The sequence below is a fragment of the Pocillopora damicornis genome, chromosome 11, assembly GCF_964200805.1.
Source record: "Pocillopora damicornis chromosome 11, jaPocDami1.2, whole genome shotgun sequence".
NCBI lineage: Eukaryota > Metazoa > Cnidaria > Anthozoa > Scleractinia > Pocilloporidae > Pocillopora > Pocillopora damicornis.
In genome coordinates this window covers 14,169,463-14,188,437 of record NC_142680.1, presented here as the reverse complement: position 1 = coordinate 14,188,437, position 18,975 = coordinate 14,169,463, and the positions used below count along the sequence as shown (strand labels likewise).

At 37.1% G+C, this 18,975-nt stretch overlaps 1 protein-coding gene across 1 annotated transcript in view; it reads right to left on the bottom strand.

Annotated features, from left to right (window-relative positions):
* LOC113681776 (proteasome adapter and scaffold protein ECM29) overlaps positions 1–18,815 on the bottom strand; it is a 40,342-nt gene extending 21,527 nt beyond the window's left edge. Inside the window, exons 1-20 of the mRNA XM_027198892.2 lie at positions 18,671–18,815; positions 18,448–18,578; positions 16,188–16,277; positions 15,545–15,571; positions 14,787–14,905; positions 14,190–14,339; positions 13,037–13,241; positions 12,459–12,556; positions 12,238–12,279; positions 11,417–11,504; positions 10,235–10,354; positions 8,165–8,329; positions 7,872–7,921; positions 7,313–7,379; positions 6,052–6,174; positions 3,065–3,168; positions 1,974–2,112; positions 1,678–1,758; positions 675–804; positions 308–373 (exon numbers count right to left, since the gene is read on the bottom strand). Of these exons, the coding sequence (XP_027054693.2) occupies positions 308–373; positions 675–804; positions 1,678–1,758; positions 1,974–2,112; positions 3,065–3,168; positions 6,052–6,174; positions 7,313–7,379; positions 7,872–7,921; positions 8,165–8,329; positions 10,235–10,354; positions 11,417–11,504; positions 12,238–12,279; positions 12,459–12,556; positions 13,037–13,241; positions 14,190–14,339; positions 14,787–14,905; positions 15,545–15,571; positions 16,188–16,277; positions 18,448–18,578; positions 18,671–18,704 (2,029 nt within the window). The 5' untranslated portion in view covers positions 18,705–18,815. The remainder of the gene's footprint in view (positions 1–307; positions 374–674; positions 805–1,677; positions 1,759–1,973; positions 2,113–3,064; positions 3,169–6,051; positions 6,175–7,312; positions 7,380–7,871; positions 7,922–8,164; positions 8,330–10,234; positions 10,355–11,416; positions 11,505–12,237; positions 12,280–12,458; positions 12,557–13,036; positions 13,242–14,189; positions 14,340–14,786; positions 14,906–15,544; positions 15,572–16,187; positions 16,278–18,447; positions 18,579–18,670) is intronic.
* Between the last annotated feature and the right edge of the window lie 160 nt (positions 18,816–18,975).

The following is an 18,975-nucleotide window of genomic DNA, read 5'->3' as shown; positions in this document are numbered from 1 at the left end:
TTTTTTTATGGTAGCACCACCACATTCTCCATAATCCTCTTTATACATTTCCCAAGGTATTGACCAGGAGAATTTGTTTAACAATTAAGAGCTTCTCGAGTGGGTGGTCATTTCCTGTATTCTTATAACCTTAACGTTTGAATCAGTAGTGAAAAAATGAATAAAAATTAGATGGTAGTCACTCTGAGGGGTTAAGAGGTTTTTACTCTTTACCTTAATGTGTGATTCAGGGGTGATATTGTAAGGAGAAATTAGACGCTGGTCACTCTTAGAGGCTAAAGGGTTAAGAGAAGATGACTTAACATACCTCCTATGGACTGGAGGGCTTGTTTTACAAGTTCAATGTACTTTCCCACGGCACTTGACTGGAAGTCTACAATCAGAGTCAAGAAATAGCATAATTAACAACACTTCACGCCCTGTACAGTACAGAAGTGGAGAAGTCTAACAATGCATTTCCATTGAGTTTCACGAAATCGGAACCAAACTAACCACAGTAGCCGTGTAGAGATAACAAAAATAACACATGGAATTATGGAGAAGCCCGCGTAAAACTGCCTGAGGCACGGAACAAGGTGAATGACCATGTGGCGAATTTTTTTTTTCGTTACGCATCTGATTGGTTGACAGGTTGAGGTTAGTTTTCTGGACCGATCACAGAACGAAGTGTATACCTTCAACTATAACATCTGCTAAGAGTTTCTCCACATATTGTGCAACAGATGGAAGAATGCAGTTTTTGATCCGGTCCTCTTCTGTTACACCAGCAGCATATTCCAGACATTTTTGCAAATATAGTAACACCTGAAGCAAAATGCCACAACGTAAATCTCTACACTAACGGCATATTTCATCAGTTACCTTCTGTTAACTCTAAAAGTGATTAGGAAGTTACTTCTACCCATAATATCCCAACATTATCCAACAAACAGGATAATCTTCTACTTATCAGGTAAAAGTTGTTATCTTGATCTAACACCACATTATTGTAACTAATTTATAAAGAAATATGTAACACTTAGTGGGGAGAATTGACAACCAGATCTTGCGAGTTAAAGGGTTAAAACTACTACACTACTGACTGTAAATAGCCAGGAACACTGTGCAGTGTTACTGGACAAACCATTTATTTTACAATATTTCTGTCCTACTAGTCGTGCATGGGTAATGGCAAACTGGAAGGGAAACTAGTAGTTTGTCTGTGACGAAATGTTGGTGTAACCTGCCATGAACTAAAATCACGTTCAAGGGGAGTGGGAATATTTCATGAGACTATATGCTTCGGAATCAGGAACGTAACTGGAGCATTACATATGGTGTCTCCAGGGTCGCTTGCAGGACTGTACTGTAGTAAAGGAATCTACGCAAGTGTCTTCCTGACACTTGGACCCGTGGCCACACCCTTTGTCTCTTTGAAGTTAAGATATGCTAATGAACACGAACGGCGAGTGGAAGACAAATGAAACGGTTTTAATTTTTTTGCACTGAAAACATCGAATCAGCTGGAGTGTGTTTATTTCAACATTTTAAACCAAAGGCTAAAAGCGGAATATTTGTGCCTTGCCCCCGAGGAAAGAACCCTGACCTTCTGGCTGTCGTCTAAGTATCAAAAACATCATCGTTTTAAAGTCTGAGATCTCAATTGTTTTTCTCATATGCACGTTAAGTTAAGAGTACCTGTGAAAAAACTGGTGGAGCAAACGGCAACGCAGTTGTTCCTGCTGTGTAGCAATTCTTGCTTCTCAATCTTTCGAGACTCTGCAATTGGATAAGTATATGCTGGCATTACAAAATGAGCACTTAAGTGGCCGTCAGAGTTAGATATCGATGCATGCGTAAACCAATACGAGGAAATGCAAATTAAGACAAATTTTCTTGCATAAAAAGAAGAAACTCCTGAGGTAAAGCCTTTTCCTACCACGTTACATCAAAAGATTTGAATTTAACTGTAAGAAGTATCCTACTGTATGTACCTTTTGAGCCACGAATGACACCATCTCTGCGAAGGAAGGAAGTTCACCTTCGGTCCCACCGCTAACTTCTTTCAATGTCTTATCAGCCACTCGTGTTCCTCTTAATCCCCTCCGTGCTTCTTCTTTAACATCATCTTTACTACGATAAAGGCATTTGTCAACACAACCATCAAACTTCTGCCCATGAGCGAAGTTTTCTCACAAGAGAAATAAACAACCATACCGGCAAGCTACGAAGCCATCATGTTTTAGAGTGTACAACGCTTTTGACAAAGCGCAAAACAATATAGTAAAACAACAGGAAAACCCGTAATCAGATAAAGTCTAAAAAAAAAGTCTTCCTATTCCTACTTTTATTCCTTTTCAAGACTTTTACGAATATTTCAATTTAACGTTCGCGTATTTCAGTTGCATGACAGCGGTCGCTTCATATGTTATCCTAGAAATCTTTTGCGGGATATTAGTGTGAAGACAGCGGTCAAACGCTTGCGCACGTGCAAACGTTGTGTTGGCGAGGTAGCGAAGTTTGTTTGCAAACCAAGTTGTCATCTTAGAACTATGTACACAAACTAGTAAGTCCAGATGCTGTGTAAAACAATACAACTTTTTTGATAAAGCTCCAAAAAAAAAAAAAAGGGCAAAGAAACAGGATAACCGTAATTAAGTACGGGAAAAGTCTTGAGTTTTTCCTCTCCCTACTTACGCTTCCTTTTCCAGATTTCTATGAACGTTTTATTTTTTCGCATACTTTGCGTGAGATGGTTGATTCTAATGTTTTCTTTGAAAATTTTGCGCGGAAAATTGATACCCGGCCGACCAAAAATGATCCCCTTGCACATGCCCTAAGTTTGACCGCTGTGTTTTGGCGTGCGGCCGGGGAAGATTTACTCACTTGCCCATACCCGACGTTTGACAGCTGTGTTCATATTTAACAAACAGAGAGAAACACCCTTTAAATGAAGTATTTTAATCAAGTTCAGAGTTCAAAAACTAAGCTATCGATCAGGAATCCCCCACGCTAACTACCAAGCCATCACGTCTGTTAAGGAAAAAATATGGCAATAAAAACTTAGCTCGAGAAAGCGACTTACACATCAGCCACAGCCAACATACACACATAACGGGACGAGACATGTGTCCTGAGGAACACGGCATTAGCAAACTGTACAGCGACAAGTCTTGCCTGGTGTGTCTCCTTAGCAAAAGAATTGGATATAAAAAAATACTGTTAATGTACCTTTCAGATTAAAAATACATGTGGTATTAAAGAAAACAAGCAATTTTTCTCGGTTCCAAACTGGTGACAAGACGAAAAAAATCTTTCTCTATCTCATCACCGAGCTCAAAATTTACCATTTTTTCTTATGCTGTTTATGCATAGAACGCTTTCGACATTGGTGATCCTATCCTGTGTGTATGTTCCTATTATATGCAGGTTATGTGTTAGATATGAACCTCGCAATGGCCTGAATTAGAGTATCTAAGGCTCACTGGTAGAGCATCACAGCGCGGAATCCGCAAGTCTGAGGTTCAGTTCCTCATGGAGACTAAATAGTTTTTCTCTGTCCCACGCCCGTGAGAAGACGGCCAAAAAAAGAACATCTTTTTGTTATACATGAAGTACCACATTGATCATATACGCTCAAAGAAGTTCACTAAAAGGTTGTCTTCGGCCGATTTAACAGTTTTGTTCGTTTTGATAACAACAAACAGAACAAACAGGAACAAACAAAAACAAACAAAAACAAACAAACAAACAAAACAAGTCGTGTGGTCTAACATTATTTATCGTGATATATGACCACTGAAACCTTTCCCTAAATAGCCTTGCCGAATGAATTTCTCTTTAAACATAACAGATAATGGAAAAATAAATTTTCCTTGTCTAAGATTTCATTTCTAGCGATAAACACTGAATTATCCACTAAATGCTGTATCTTTTTTCTTCGTTTTGATAAGAAAAAACGAACAAACAAACCAAACAAAAAAACAAACAAACAGACAAAACAAGTCGTGTAGTCTAACATTACTTATCGTAGTCTCTGACCACTGCAAACTTTCCTTAAATGTCCTTGCGTAACGGTTAACTCTTTCAATAACATCACAGATTTGGAAAAATAAATTTCCCAAACCTGAGATGTCATTTGAAGCGATAAACACTGAATTATCCACTGGAAGTTGTATCTAAAGACTTCGATAGATAATACAGCCCTACATAATACCAGCAAATAAGTTCTCTTTTCGTAAATCGCAGCATGCCCTAAAAAAATGGGCATTACTTTTTAAAGTTAAATGTATACTTTCAAAATTTGTCAATGAAAGCATTGTCTCTATGTAACAATGTAACACCACTTTATTTCAATCCAAAACAGCGAAAAATAGGATAAAAGTCAAAATAACAACAACTGTGGGAACCTAGATCCCAGAAGACTGTCGCATGATCAACTCGCCATTTTATTTCGCTCCTGGAAAAGCATGGCTACTGCAACTGGATCTCAATCAATTACCCCAATAACAATGGAGAAAGGTACTTCTCAAGCCGAGCTAAAGATCTAATGGAAAGCATTTTTGTCTATCCCACAGCGATACGTTTGCTTCGCTCGGCTCTAAGTGTTTAAGCTGATGTTGAGCATGATCCTCAACAAACTGGAGCGCTCAAGGCTCCTTCTAAACAATCCGAGGCTTAAACAATAGAAGCTGGGGCGCCTGGGGCCCATATAGCAGCTAAGACAATGGTTGATACAATGTCCAACACAAGTGGGGAGCTTAATCCACCTCAACCTAAACAACCACGTTTGAGCGAAAGATTGATGAAAAACATGATGAGGATTCCCCATCATCCTCCTCACGTTGGCGGGCGAATGAGCAGTTGGCTACTTTTCTCGATACTTCCCGGAACCCTCAAAATCGTTTGAGAGAAAAAAAAGTTGCTGCAGATTTCCCAGACCCGACATTGATGCGGCTTATACACCCATGCTAAAAATCAATTCTAACCCCATGGACCAGTATCGAGTTTCTGAGGTTTTCTGAGGGATCAATGAATTTAACTCTTTCCCTTCCTCGACACAAATTCAAAAAGGTCAGAAAGGAATGTCACCAACTGCTGATCAATCCCACCCCAACAATCAAGGGACTTTTCAAACTCCTAGGACACCTCACTTCCTCCATCCAGGCTGTTTTCCCAGTAAAGGAGTAACTTTTAAGGTATAGAGACAGGGTAATTTGGCATTATCAACTGAGTTGATAACGTAAATTGGCCACCGTAAAGAGTTGTACAGCTGACATTTCGAGCGTTAGCCCCTCGTCAGAGCGAAGGTGCAGAGACAAACTGAAAGCCTAACATGGAAAAGTTATGACCACGGGGGAACCCCAACTAAGTTATTGAAACCGATGCCTCTTGCAAAGGATGGGAGAGTATATGTATAGGAGTATATGTATAGGAGTCTCCTCACGGGGACAATGATCATTCCACGAACAACTGTGTAGAAAATTGTCGCTCTTGACCTCAATTTCGATGTTTTGTCTCCGAAGGAGAAGTCATTGAACTGCCAGAATTGACAACGAAATCTCAGTTTCAATGTGGCACTAACACCTCTTTTCATGCTAGTTTTCCAAGCAATTCTAAGCTTCTATTACAAATGCAGCCTCCTCAACAGCTATGAATGCAGTGCATTACAACTGGCAAGCTTGTCATGCGACAGCCAGGACTTCTGGGCCCAGGTCCCTATATCTGTTGTTATTTTTACTTTTCTTTTAATTTTTGCTGTTTTGGAATGAAATAAAGTGGAGGAACATTGTTTATCTCGCCTCTTTTATTTTCGTATAATCCAAATCAAACCCCAGACCACAAAGCAGCCCTTGAATAATCTGTAATTTTATCCTCTAACATTTTAAACCTAAGTAAAATTAATGGACAAGCACTATGCTGTCGTTCACATAAAATTGCGACCCTTGCGCCTTTGATACCAATGACTGTGTAAAGAATTGAAAGAATTCGCATTGAGAAAAGTACAACGTCATGTAGGTACTCCCTGGTATATGTAAATGTTCATGTACATGTGAAATTTGTAAAAATTACCTGCTCTACATAGCTGAGTATAAGACTTTCTATCAAAGCCAGGATAGTGGCATCTGCTTTCTTATATGATGGTGCCATCATAGATAATGCTTCCTGAACTGCTAGACGACTGTCAGATTCTTCCTAAAACACAACAATATGTATGTATATTATTTTAGATGTTTAGTGTGGCCTAATCCTTTCACATTCAAGGGTGACCAGCAGCCAATTTCTCCTTACTGCTACATCATGATAATAAAAGAAATGTTCACCAACTAAAGGAGCAATTAACTGTTAAATTCTCCTTGTCAGTGCCATAGGAAATGTAAAGAGAACAGTATGGAGAATATGCATACTGATGTTAGGTTGTAAAGGTTAGGTGACCCATGAACAATGCTAAACTTTCCACATAACATTGATGACATGTACGACATAATAAATGAACCAAAAGATATCACAATAATCCTAACAGGAAGATAAAACAAAAAGGTTTACCTTGCAACCAAAAAAACACTGGCAAGTTTTTCTTGATGGGGTTGTAGTCTATTGCAAGTTCCCCTCCCCAAGCATGCAATTTCTAAGGTTCTTTCATAGTTTATTCAACTCATTCATGCCCCTTTTCAAAGAGAGGTGGCTGGGCAAGTTTTTTCAAATGCTAAATAAACCAGTATTTTTTTACCCAGACTGTCTCCTTCAGGGATGCAGAACTAAGCATTCAAAACAATGTAGCACATCTTCCACCAAACCCACACACTTCTTTATTTCACATTTTAATTTGTTTTATTTGCCATTATACACAATATTACTACAATTTACAACAACTGATAGAGAAAGCAAAAACAAAGAGATTAACCCGTAACAACCTAACATCAGTATGCATATTCTCCATACTGTTCTCCATACATTTCTTAAAGTGCTGAAAAGGAGAATTTGTTTCACAATCAAGAGTTCTTGGTTGTTGATCATCTCCCTTATTCTCATGACTTAATGTTTGATTCAGGGGTGATATTGTAAGGAGAAATTAGATGCCAGTCACTCTCAGGGGTTAAAGGGTTAATGACAAGGAAATCCAATAACAACCATCAAGGGTAGTAAGCTTAAGTTCCTTATATAGATAACAGATATAATCCATAGTTGATTGTAGAATTAGTAGTTATTGATAATAGTTGTTATAAGTTTTTTTTCCTAGAGGATGTAACATGAAGAGTCAGTGATCTTAGTAATCCCATAAATTCACAGAAGATTTCACCTGCATAATGTTACTAGGTTACAGCAAACCAACCTGACAAAGGGCTTGGAAGAGCCTTTGAATTAATGCCACATCTTTGCAAAACAGTTGAGGAAGGCGCCTGAGATTATGATAACAAAGTTTCATGTAGCTATGAGCAACAGAATACATGTTTACCCTTCAAGCACCACTTCTATTGTACAAAATGTCTCAAAGTAATGCATCAATCAACATCCCCCCTCCCCTGGCATTTAACCTTGAGATTGGTATGTTCAAATTCCCATCCTTGTATGGAAAAAATTGTGTTCAAATGCCCCATCCAACTTTTTTGTAAAAGGCAAATTGTGTACACATTGACCAAGCCTATGGACCTTCTTCTTCCAAGCCATTTCCTCACAAAAGTAAACTATTTACCTAAAGCATCTCCATATTTAAAAACATAACACCTGTATTTTGCTAGAAAGACTTGACATTCTGGGTTCAAATTCTCCACCCCAGCCAGGCATGGCTCAAATTCCCCCCACCCCCACTTCAAATTGATCAGTGGATAATTCCAATTTTGATCAAAATAATTAAGATAAGTACAAACTACTGAAAATAATATCACACTTACTTTGCTAGCTTTCCAATAGCAGTATATGCCAATCGTTTCAGATTTGGATCCTGCAAAATGAGTGACTATTATTATTCCTGCTGTTTTAAAACTATTGTCCTTCACATGACAACTATGCATTAATTCTGCTCATGCCCATGCTTCACTCTCAATCCTTTTCAAACACAATTCTGTTTTTATATCTGTTTTTGTGTTTGTTTTATTTTTTTTTCACCTTAAAATGTAAATGAAATCCACATAGATCAAGGAGAAATCTGACTGAATTTACAAGCTTGCTTGATTCTTATACAAACCTGTTTATCTTCATTGATCAATTTTGTCATTCCACCAAGAAGAACAGGTCCCATCATGTTCATAACTTTCTCAGAACTCCACAAACAGATGTGGTGGACAAATTGAACAGCATACACCCTCAGCTTGTTGTTGAGCTCCTTGCCAAAGAGACTGTCAAATATAATCTATCATGATGACCAAGGAAATGGTGAATTAGTTGGATGAATTGATTAAAACACAGAATTTCAGAGAAGTTTACAAAAGAATTGAAACAAATATTTGATGTTCAGCTTATCATCCAAAGATCTTCTTGTATCATTTAACTCAATACCCAGAACAGGTCTAAGATACTGTCACATGACATAGAACAATCTACCAATGTCTGTTCAGGTTTCTAAGTTATTTGGCATGCCTAATAACACATATCAAATGTCACTTTAGACCACTTATGTCATGTGAAATTTTCACCTGAATGCCAAGTATCTTATCATTTTGTACCCAGTCAATTTGTGCTCAAACTCAGACAATTCATACCCAGTTTCTGTCCATATCAAACCTATTGGTTTTTTGTATGGGGACAAAAAACCTTATTTGTATAAATACCAAACAACTAATAGAATTGACTGGGGATGAATGGTCCCAGCTGGGCATGAATCAACTGAGTACCGAAGGAGTGGTCACCAAATGCCATGACTGATGTAAAATAAGTCAAGTTATTGTTTTATTAGAGGGCACGGTAACGAATCTTGCAATCTGATTGGTTCTTTACCCGGTCAGTATTTTCCTATCTCTGCCCACGGGCCACGGTAACGCTTTCGTGAGTCGCCGAGTACATCCCAACTTTCGTTGTCATTTTTCATAAATATACCTCGTTTTCCGGCTGGGCAGTATTTTTAAGCAAACACGTCGGTCACTACCTCAAGCCGATAAATAACTTATGAATCCTCTCTTTTCTCTCTATCAAATCACTTTGGTTGACAGAAAAATATTGGTTTCAGAATGAATTTGTATAAACAATAGTGTCATTACGTTGGTTGACAAGCGGCCTAAAAACCGTCTGCAATTAATTTTAATCGTTCACAAAAAGTACCCAGAAAGTTGAAACGTGAGGTATTTGGTTACAGTTAAACTGAACGATGGAACTTTCATTCATTTAATATCTGAATTTTCTCGAGCAATTTGTTCATAGTGAAAGAGCGAGCGAAGTTTTAATTTAAGTTCTACAACAAATATATGCTCCTGGTGAGTCTTTTCAATTCCGTTCAATTTGGACATTTGTACCTTAAATTGCACAACAGAAATTGAAGGAATTTTTTGAGAAAAGGCCGCATTACATTCCCTTGTGTCTCGTTGGAGTGTGCCGTTCGAATTTAGTTTTTGTGAAGGAAAGATCAGAGTTAAACACGCCATTACAGCAAACAAACGAGCAAACTCTCACAACTTCAAAATAAAAAAATTGAATTTACTCACAATTACTTTCCTCGCCGTTTACTTAATGAACAGAGGTAAATCTTCGTACATGAATGAATGGTCGATGAGAGTGAATAATACTTTCCGTTAGATCAATAACTGATTTTGAAGAAAACATTGTTGTGACAGTCCTTGCCAAACTAGTTCTGTTGGTTTTCAAATGTTCCTACGCTTTTTTTTTCTTGCGCGCTCTCTAATTGACAGGTGTCAGATTGTGACAGATACTTGTAAAAATAATGTTTCAAAGTTTGTTTGGAAGCCTTTTAAATCAACTTTATCGTTACGGAAATGAAAATGTTTCGCTGAGGCATCTCTCTTAAATTTGCATCACCTCTATTTTAACTACATTTACCCACTCAAAAATTGTTCAGTTTATGGAAGATCTTGCCGTATTTACGTCCATAAATCATTCGGGTTCTTTTGGAAAGAATTTCGTCAAGTTTAAAAACAATAAATATGTTATTTACCAGCTAAGGGTCGGTCCGTATGGTGAAAAACTGTGACCTCGGTCTTGAAAATGCTGCCCTCGGCCTACGGCCTCGGGCAGTATTTTCAAGACCTCAGTCACAGTTTTTCACCATACGGACCTCCCAGCCGGCAAATAACATATATATATGTACCTGTAGACAGGCTGGAAATTGATCAGCAGCCCTTCTGGACCTCAGAAGGTAAGGATAAATCCTTTGCTTCAGTCTAATACCTGCTGGTGATCTCTTCTGATCTGGCAGGATTTGTGCTGCCTGTAGAGCAAAAAGGCAAACAGATAGTTCAGGAAAGGGGTACCTCAAGTAATCTCACCTTGATCTCAGCGACCTCCACATCACAAGCAAAGTTCATTTAAGGAAGTGCTCCAGAAATCATGCATTACCAGCAGTTGATTAGAACAATGTAAAATGAAAAGGCACAGAAGTTATTCAAGATCCAAAACAGCAATCAGATCTTTTGGAAAATGTCTTCAAAATAAATCTGACAGTGGATGCAAACTGTTGGGGTTTAATATTGCTGAGGCTAACTATTGAGACCCCAGAAGACTAGGCTTGTGATTTTTGTCACCACTCCCCCAAGTCAGATGTTTTCATATCATGAGTTTATGCCATGCTTTCCAGTTACATGTACATTGGAAAAAAAAAACCTTTAGGCAGATTGAATCTCAGCAAACTTGCAGTTCACTGAGAGATGAACCACCATTGAGAATCTTACCAACATGGTCACAAACTTCAGCTCAATATAATAACCATTATACATGTAAACCTTGTAAATTAAAATTAATGAAAAAAAGAGAGAAGTTGAAGAGGCAACTCTTGACGACAAGTATATTCTGTTCCCCAACATTTTGAGTTACAATCTGGAAAAATATTCTGTGCCACCACGTTCAGAAATCAGTTACTAATGCGGAACTGTAATCAAGTTAAAAGTGACTGTGTTTGCAGCCAAATTTCTAGGACATTAGAAGACAATTTCACAAGGTTACATTTTGGTTGGAAGCTGAGAAAAGTAGAAGTGGTAAATTGGTGTTTACTTTCAAATCAAAGAGACAAATAAGGTGGTTTCTTGGAACTACTCCCCTTTAAAGTAAGTGGCCACAACACCTTTCAAACTTGGAGAAAAACATTTCAAATCTCAACAAGAAGAGGATCGTCATGAAAATGACTTGCACTGGCACTTTAGGAATTAAACAGCATCAAGCCAACTAAAACTGATGTTAAAATATACTGTGCTTGTGGATTGCTATGTGGGCCAGTTTAATTAACTTTTCTTAGAAATCAGAGTTTATTTTTATACAGCTCTACCCAAAGGAATACCTGGTTTGTAGCTCCAGCAACAGGTGTAGTTCCTTGAAAGATACCAAGCATCTTATTTACAACCATTGGATTCTCAAAGTCTGTTGAGCTGCAAAATAGTTCCCAAATAGCAAAGACAGTTATAATACGTTATTCACCAGCCTCAAGGTTCATATTGGGAAAAACTGTGCTAAAGTCTTGGATACTGCCTGAGGTCATACGCCAAGGGTGCCACTCAAAACAAAGGACACAGTTTTCCCATTATTGACCAAAATTTAGGCAGGTGAATAAAATTTTTTTCCTAGAACACAATGAAATGAGTGAAAAGAGAACCAAAGTAATTTAGAGCTGTAATTATGGCAAGATCCTCCAAAAACAGGACAAGTTTTTTAGCAAGTAGGTAGCATAGAAAACCAACTGAAGGTAATGCAAACTACAAGTAAGAGACTTCACTGAAACATTATTTCATTTGAGTCAAAAATGATAAAATAATGTGATTTGAAAGGCTTTCAGCAAACTTTGAAACTTGAGGTATGTTTTCCTCTTCAGGATAATAAAATGCCCTTGTACATTGATAGTTTTTGTACTCTGAATCCATAACTGTGAGTCACATATTACAATATTTACATCATTACACGTATTTGGTGAAACAATTGAAAAGTGCCAATTGCCAAGATTAGTGTAGTCTGTGTCTGGGGTTCGGATGGAAAAATCAAGACCGCTGAAGCCCACAGAATTAGCCAATCAGATTTGAGGAGTTAGGACTACCAGACTGCTCAGATGCTAGAGAAAAAATTAACAGAATTACTTATAGTTTAAGATTTAGGAAGAGAAGTGCTCACCTTGATATTCTCTTTAGTTCATGATCCCCAACACCCAGAACACTAAAATAAAATTTACAGAAAAATATCATTGAAATCTGACATCAATCAAAGAAAACTAGCTTTCACTGTTTTTTTGAAGAACTGGGTAGTTTTCAATAACTACATCACAGAAAAAATCCATGTACAAAGGTTAGAGAGGAGCTTACTGCCAATGAAACAAATTGACATGCATACCATACCTGTGTCTTGTGTCTCCCGTAGCAACCAGAAAATGACAAATGATGTCACTGGGTTCAAACAAATCCTGTGCTAGGAATTTCAGAATTCCAAGTTTAATCTAAAAAAAAAAAAAGAGTGAAACCAAGGTGTCAGTGAACCAGCTTTCCGTATGTACTAGGATGTCCCTTCATTGGGAGGTTCATGTGTGAGCTAAAGGAAACTCTAACTTAACTACAGTACCACTCAGATATATGTTAACTGTGCAGACGAATTTCATTTGCTCAGATGCAGAATAGTCAGACATGCATATACAATTTTTTTGTGCACATGGATGAAAAAAATGCACAACTTATATGCCTTTGTCACTCTGAGTGCTACAACTTTCCTTGTGTTACATTGTGGTGTAAAGCAAAGAACTTTTGGATTTGAAAAAGTGACCAGTTGACAACAGAAAATTTACACAATGTAAAAGTTAGTTATTAACAATGTATCAAAATCCTTGATGTGCAAGGCTAGTATGGAAAGCGGCTTTAAAGTGAGTATTCCTATGTCAGTGGATGAAAGAAATCATTTCTCACATGTCTGATGATTAATATACCTGTTCTAGTTTGTTTGGCTCTAGAGGGATATCACCAGTAACTCGTTTCACAGCTGCTAAACTCAATCCAGGTGGAGCCTCAGAGGAAGGTGTAGCAGGGGTGGTATTGGAAGATTGGTCTGATTCTTCAGCAGCAGCATTTGATTCTGAAGACTGAGAGGATGCAGACCCTATGATGACCACACGTGGCTTGCGCTTTGTTGTGCTACAAACAAGGTTACAAACATTGCTCGAGACTGATTCTAAGAACAGCATTTAAGTGGCAAAAGAATCCTTGAATCATTGATTCTGTTTGATTGAATACACATTTAGGAAAGGCTCCTACCTTGTTGACTGAAATTTGAAATAACAATCTCTCCTACAATGACTGCCCCTTTGCCTGTTTTCAAACCAGAGTGATGTGTGCCAAAACCATTATGCACTAAGCAATAAGAAGCTTCAACATCCACCCCCTAAGTAACCCCTTGAGCATTTGAACTTTTGAAGATTGGTTCATTCAAATAATCCCCCCCTCCTTGCCCATGGTGAAAATTGGGTTCAATTCCCTATTAATTCAAGCACAATTTTTTCCTTAAACAATTCTTTGTGGGATCAACGAATTCTGTAAAATTTAAGCAAATTAAGTTTTTTGCCCTGCTGTTGAGTTCTTTGCTTGTAAACATCATTCTTCAATGCGAAAATTTGCTTATGAAAGTGGACTCCTTTTCTTGAAAATCCTCCATGTTTAAAATTAAATCACAAGAAAGTATTCCACAGATTCAAATTCCCCACCCTACCCAGGCAATGTTCAAACTTCCAACACCTGGGCATGGATGACGATCAAATGCCCATGGATCGCCAAGGGAGGGAGGGCGGGGAAAGAGGGAATGAGGGGGGCAAGGGGAGGGATATTGATTGAGACTGCAGAATCAGATTTAATTTGCACATGAATGATGGCCAACAATTGAAACTTTAAGGTCACTTCTGTTAAGTGCTACACAAGCCACATGTACATTGTTCTTTATGTTCAGCTGTTACATCGCAAATAATGATATCACAAATAATGGTCATAGCTGGCCAAAATAAGATAAAATTTGAAAACAGCCTCTACAATTATAAGAACTTAACAACACAAGACTTCCATCTAAATAGAAAGGGACAAAAACTCTCACACCTGTATGGCATCAACAGAACATCAAGAAGAAAATCCTTTAAGATCTGAGCCACCACTGACTTCTCCGTAAATTGAAACATCTTTTGTCTTCCCTCTATGGAATCTGGAACTTTTAAATGACCTAAGACTGGTAAAACCAGCTGCAGGAGGCTAAATTTAAAAAATATATGCCAAGCTAGACTTGCTTTCCATTTGTCTCTGGCTCTCACTTTTAGCTGTCTACAAGTGGCAAGCTACCAACATCTATACAGTATTTTAAAAAGTAGTCAAAGCGACTATGAATAGATAATTTAACATTTCCAACCCTAAGAGTAACCAGCATCTAATTTCCCCCAACAGTAATGCTACTGCATCATTACTTAAGATAATGAGAATAAAGGAAATGATCACTAAACTAAGAAGCTTTGACTGTTAAACAAATTATTCTTGCTAGTACCAAGGAAATTTATAGAGAAGAGAATGGAGAATATGGATCAAACTCAGTCTGGTGTGAGGGAGAAAAGGGTTATGAGACTGAACCATTACTTCATCACTACCTGTAGTAAGAGAGAACTGTAACTGTTTGACATTTTAAACCAAAATATGTTAATCACTCACCAATCTTGCTGAGGTTGCGGTTTATCTTGAATACACTTCATCAGCTGTGGAGCCAATTCTGCTTGTTTTGCAAGAGTGAGTCGTGGAAAACCCATTCTTAGATATATCATGTCAAAATTCTTAAAACAAAAAAGATAGGAAAAGAAAGAAAATCTAAGGTTTTGCACAGGTAGCAATTCAATAAAAATTTTTTTTTTTTACTTATTCCATCTTATTTTTTTCTCAGTTTGTGAACAGGCGGTATTCTACAAATCCTGCAATCTGATTGGTTCCAAGAGTGGGCAGTATTCTTCCCATCTGGCCCGCTCACAGCAGGCGGTATCCGAAAAAATATTTTGAAGCTTTCTTGGAAGCCTTTTTAAATCACCTTTTAATATCATTACATAAATAAATATGTTTTGATGAAACCTCTATCTTTCATTTGCATTGCCCTTGTTTTCTCTACCATCTACTCACTTATAAATTGTTCTGTTTATGGAGAATCTTGCCGTAGATACAGCCCTTTATCATTCAGGTTCTTTTTGCAACCATTTGTTAGGTTTTAGAAAAAAATAAAAATGTCATTCACCAGCTAAGGTTGGTCCGCACTGGGAAAAACTGTGCCCTCTGTCTTGCATCCAAGACCCCAGGCACAGTTTTTCCCAAAAACCTCCCATCTGGTGAAATTATGCTTTTGGATGATTCAAATTATCATACACAAAAAAACTTCACAAGAGCCTAAACACACTTGGAAGTTACAAATATAAATTAGTACTTACAATAACAAAGGCTGGTACTGTTTTATCCTGAAATCAATATGGACAATTAAATTGAAGTAAAACTTTTCAGCACAAGTAATTATTGACAGCTGGAAGTATCATCAGCTACCATAAAACCAGAAGTGTTAATGATCATTAATGTACTGTGTATTAAATGTTGAATTAAAAAAACAATCATGTACACTAGTTACAGAGTTTCACAAAAAAACTAATTAAGTTTCATAAAGAAAACTATGAAGAATAAAAGCAAGAACAAAACATTTAAAAAGACAAAATTTTGCTCACACAAAGACTTTGGCAATAAGTGAGTCAGATTGTACATTAAGACTCAGATCGTTAATCAAGAACATTTCATTGATAAGACAGTCAAAGTTGTTCTTGGATTTCTTTAAGACCATAGAATTCTTGGAAAGATTCTTTGGAGCCAAGCCACGCTTTTCACAGAACTGTTTTCCATTCAAGGTGGTGTTCTTGTATTCCTCTACATGTTGATGTAAGTACCAACATGTAGAAGTTGTGTGATGTAGGTTATATCAGTTTCAGCACCCAGTAATAACACTTTTTCAAAAATTTCTGCCGTTGGATTAGCTTACACATGATAGCCTTTGGAAACAAAATGAGAGTAAATGTGTATGCAACTCACTTGATATTGTGACAGCAGTGAATCTACAGGGAGCTGGATTTGTGGTCGGCTCTTCAAACGCTTGTTGAGATGAGTCAATATGGTCATTACCTGCAGAGTGAAACATTACAAATTCCTTGCATTATTCTCCTCCTAACCCCTCACTAACTCATATTTGTTGATGAGGAGTTAATTAAAAGAGTTGTTGCCTGTTTATTAGGGACTCATAATTCCTTTGTGATGTTTGTAAAAGAATCATTTCAATATGCATGTCTGCTGTTGTTACTAATTAAGAATATTGATCCTGGTTTGATTTAAAGGATAAGGCAGATCTTTTAGCTTAAATTGTTTTTTATTTTTTTCATTTTTTATTTATTTATATACATAAATTTTTTCATGTCAAACTAAGCATAATCATTCCATTTTTTTGATTCGTTTTTCAGTAGTTCATGTTTTCAGTGTTCATTACAACTTCATGTTGATTTAAGTGTGTCATTGAGAAATGGGTGTTACTGCTGGATTTTGTGCATAGAAGGCTTGATTTATTCCTTTGGGTATTCACTTCGGAGTGGGGGGCATGTAGAACCGCCGGAAGAGTAATGACTAAGTTCAGGATCCATTCATTCTGGAAAAGGTGAGATCTTTTAGAGGAAGACTCAAAGGAATGAAATAATAGCACAATTAAGCAACTTCCAGCGGCAGCATCTATAAGTAGATGTATATCCTTTTTGTTTTGACTTGTCAATGAACTCCAAAGAATGATTGAAAACATTTTATCCCTTCAAGTTTTTCCCCTCAATGTTCTCATGTTTGATTTGTATTTAATAAAACAGAGCATTTTCAGAGCTTTAAAAAGAGACCTTGAATGTGTATATTTGATTATTGTAAGCCACATTTGTATTTTACTTCCTGTTATTGGTGTTTTAATTTATGCACACCCATCTTTTACCAGTGTGTGCGAAGCGTGTTTGCAAGTCATGTATTCATAAACATTCAGATAAGTACATGCTAGATCACAATCGAAATTTACAAGAGTTTGATCTAAGAAAATATATAGCTTTGAGTCTGACAGCTCCTAACACCTGTCTACAAATCTGAAATTCATTAGAAGCCTTTGAAAGCAATTGATGGAGGAAGTGTCTGTGGGATGGGTGTGCTCGTGAGCTGTTTTTGTCAATGAACTCCAAACTTCTGTTGTTTACATTTAAGCTATTGTTTCCAGTTGAAAGAGAAAAGAGAAATTCTTCAGTAAATAAACTTGGATCATTTGGAAAGAAAACCAATTGAAGAATTTTGTTTTAGAACACTCATCCAACAGAATATGATACAGAGAGCATGTGGTAGAAATGGACAGGACTTTTAACATAGTTCACGGAAAACACAAATGGCAAATTTTGCCTATTTTTCTTCTTATCCAATAGATCCAACAGAGAAATACACAAATATCTTCTAATCACAATAAATGCATATATTTTCACATTACTGCCCTTACAGATGAAAGGCAGATGACAAAGTTCAATTCTTGCCATTTGCCGCTCACATACACATGTCTTATTATAGAGGTAAAACGCCTTTCTGTGGTTAAGAAATTAAAAGCAAAATTTTCGGAATGGAAGCTATAGTTAGTTTTGGATGATGAACAAATGAAAATTGTCACACGTCATCAAAGGGCATTCCGATTTCTATAGCAGTCTTACATTTACGAGTGAAATCTGACGAGAGCCCCACTGATTCAGAAATGAACCTGAACAACAACATGAATCTATGACTACTTCACGATCCAAGAAACGTGGGTACACACTTAAATCGACGTGAAGTTGTAATGTGACATAACTTGACATGTGGTCGCTCAAAGGCGTAAATTGTTGGGAAAACTTTGGAGGCAAAAATAGCCTTCTTCTTTTTTACGCAAATGTGCCTTCTTTGAACAAATTAATAGGGTATGTAAACTTTACGGATTGCCTTGAAATGTGATCCAAAGACTCACAAGATACCATACCGTGTGGGGTAATTCCGTTTTTAAAAATGGATGCAAAAACATTGCTTAAAATTAATATAACTGATAATTTATAGCCCTTCTTTTAATTATAGAGATACTTTTAAAAATGATAAGTTAAAAAATGTACCTTCCTGGCGTGAGCATATGCATTAATCAAGCTAAGTTAAAATTATAGTAATGTGGAACTTTCAGTTTTGAGGTTTCGGCGTTTTCGAATTAAGAAGATAGAACGAGGAAGTTTTCATTAAATGTAACAGAATTACTTCTTTCTCACTTACACACCTTATTCTTGACTTCTTGATGGGGACTAGAAACCTTTAGAAGAAGCGGGCACAAAAATGTTTTCACTGTCTTCTCCAGCTGGTCATCGGATTCGGCCGAAGCAACACGTAGAAATACTCTTTCGAGAAGTTCTTACAAAATGAGGACAATTCAATTCATTTCAATATTGCTCTAAGTTAATAAAACCGCTAGAAGAAGAGGAAAACAGACGATGTAAACTTACCAAGCTCATCTTTACCGCTTGCTGGGGTCGCCATCTTGGATTATTTCAGAAGCTGACGATAAGGTTAACGCTGACTCACAATGATTGCGTGAAGAACTTCATCCGGGTTTTCCAAAGTGTGAAGGCAGGTTCAAAGCAGATTACTTCAAATAACTTATCTTACAGCCGACAAACGACTTTTTGCTTCAGTCAATTTCTTTTGAGTACTTCTTTTGTTCTGTAAATTCAAAATACAGATATAGAGGGGGCGAAAATACATTGTTTGTGAAAGTTCTTAAAGGTAACGCAACAATAAAGTTGACAGT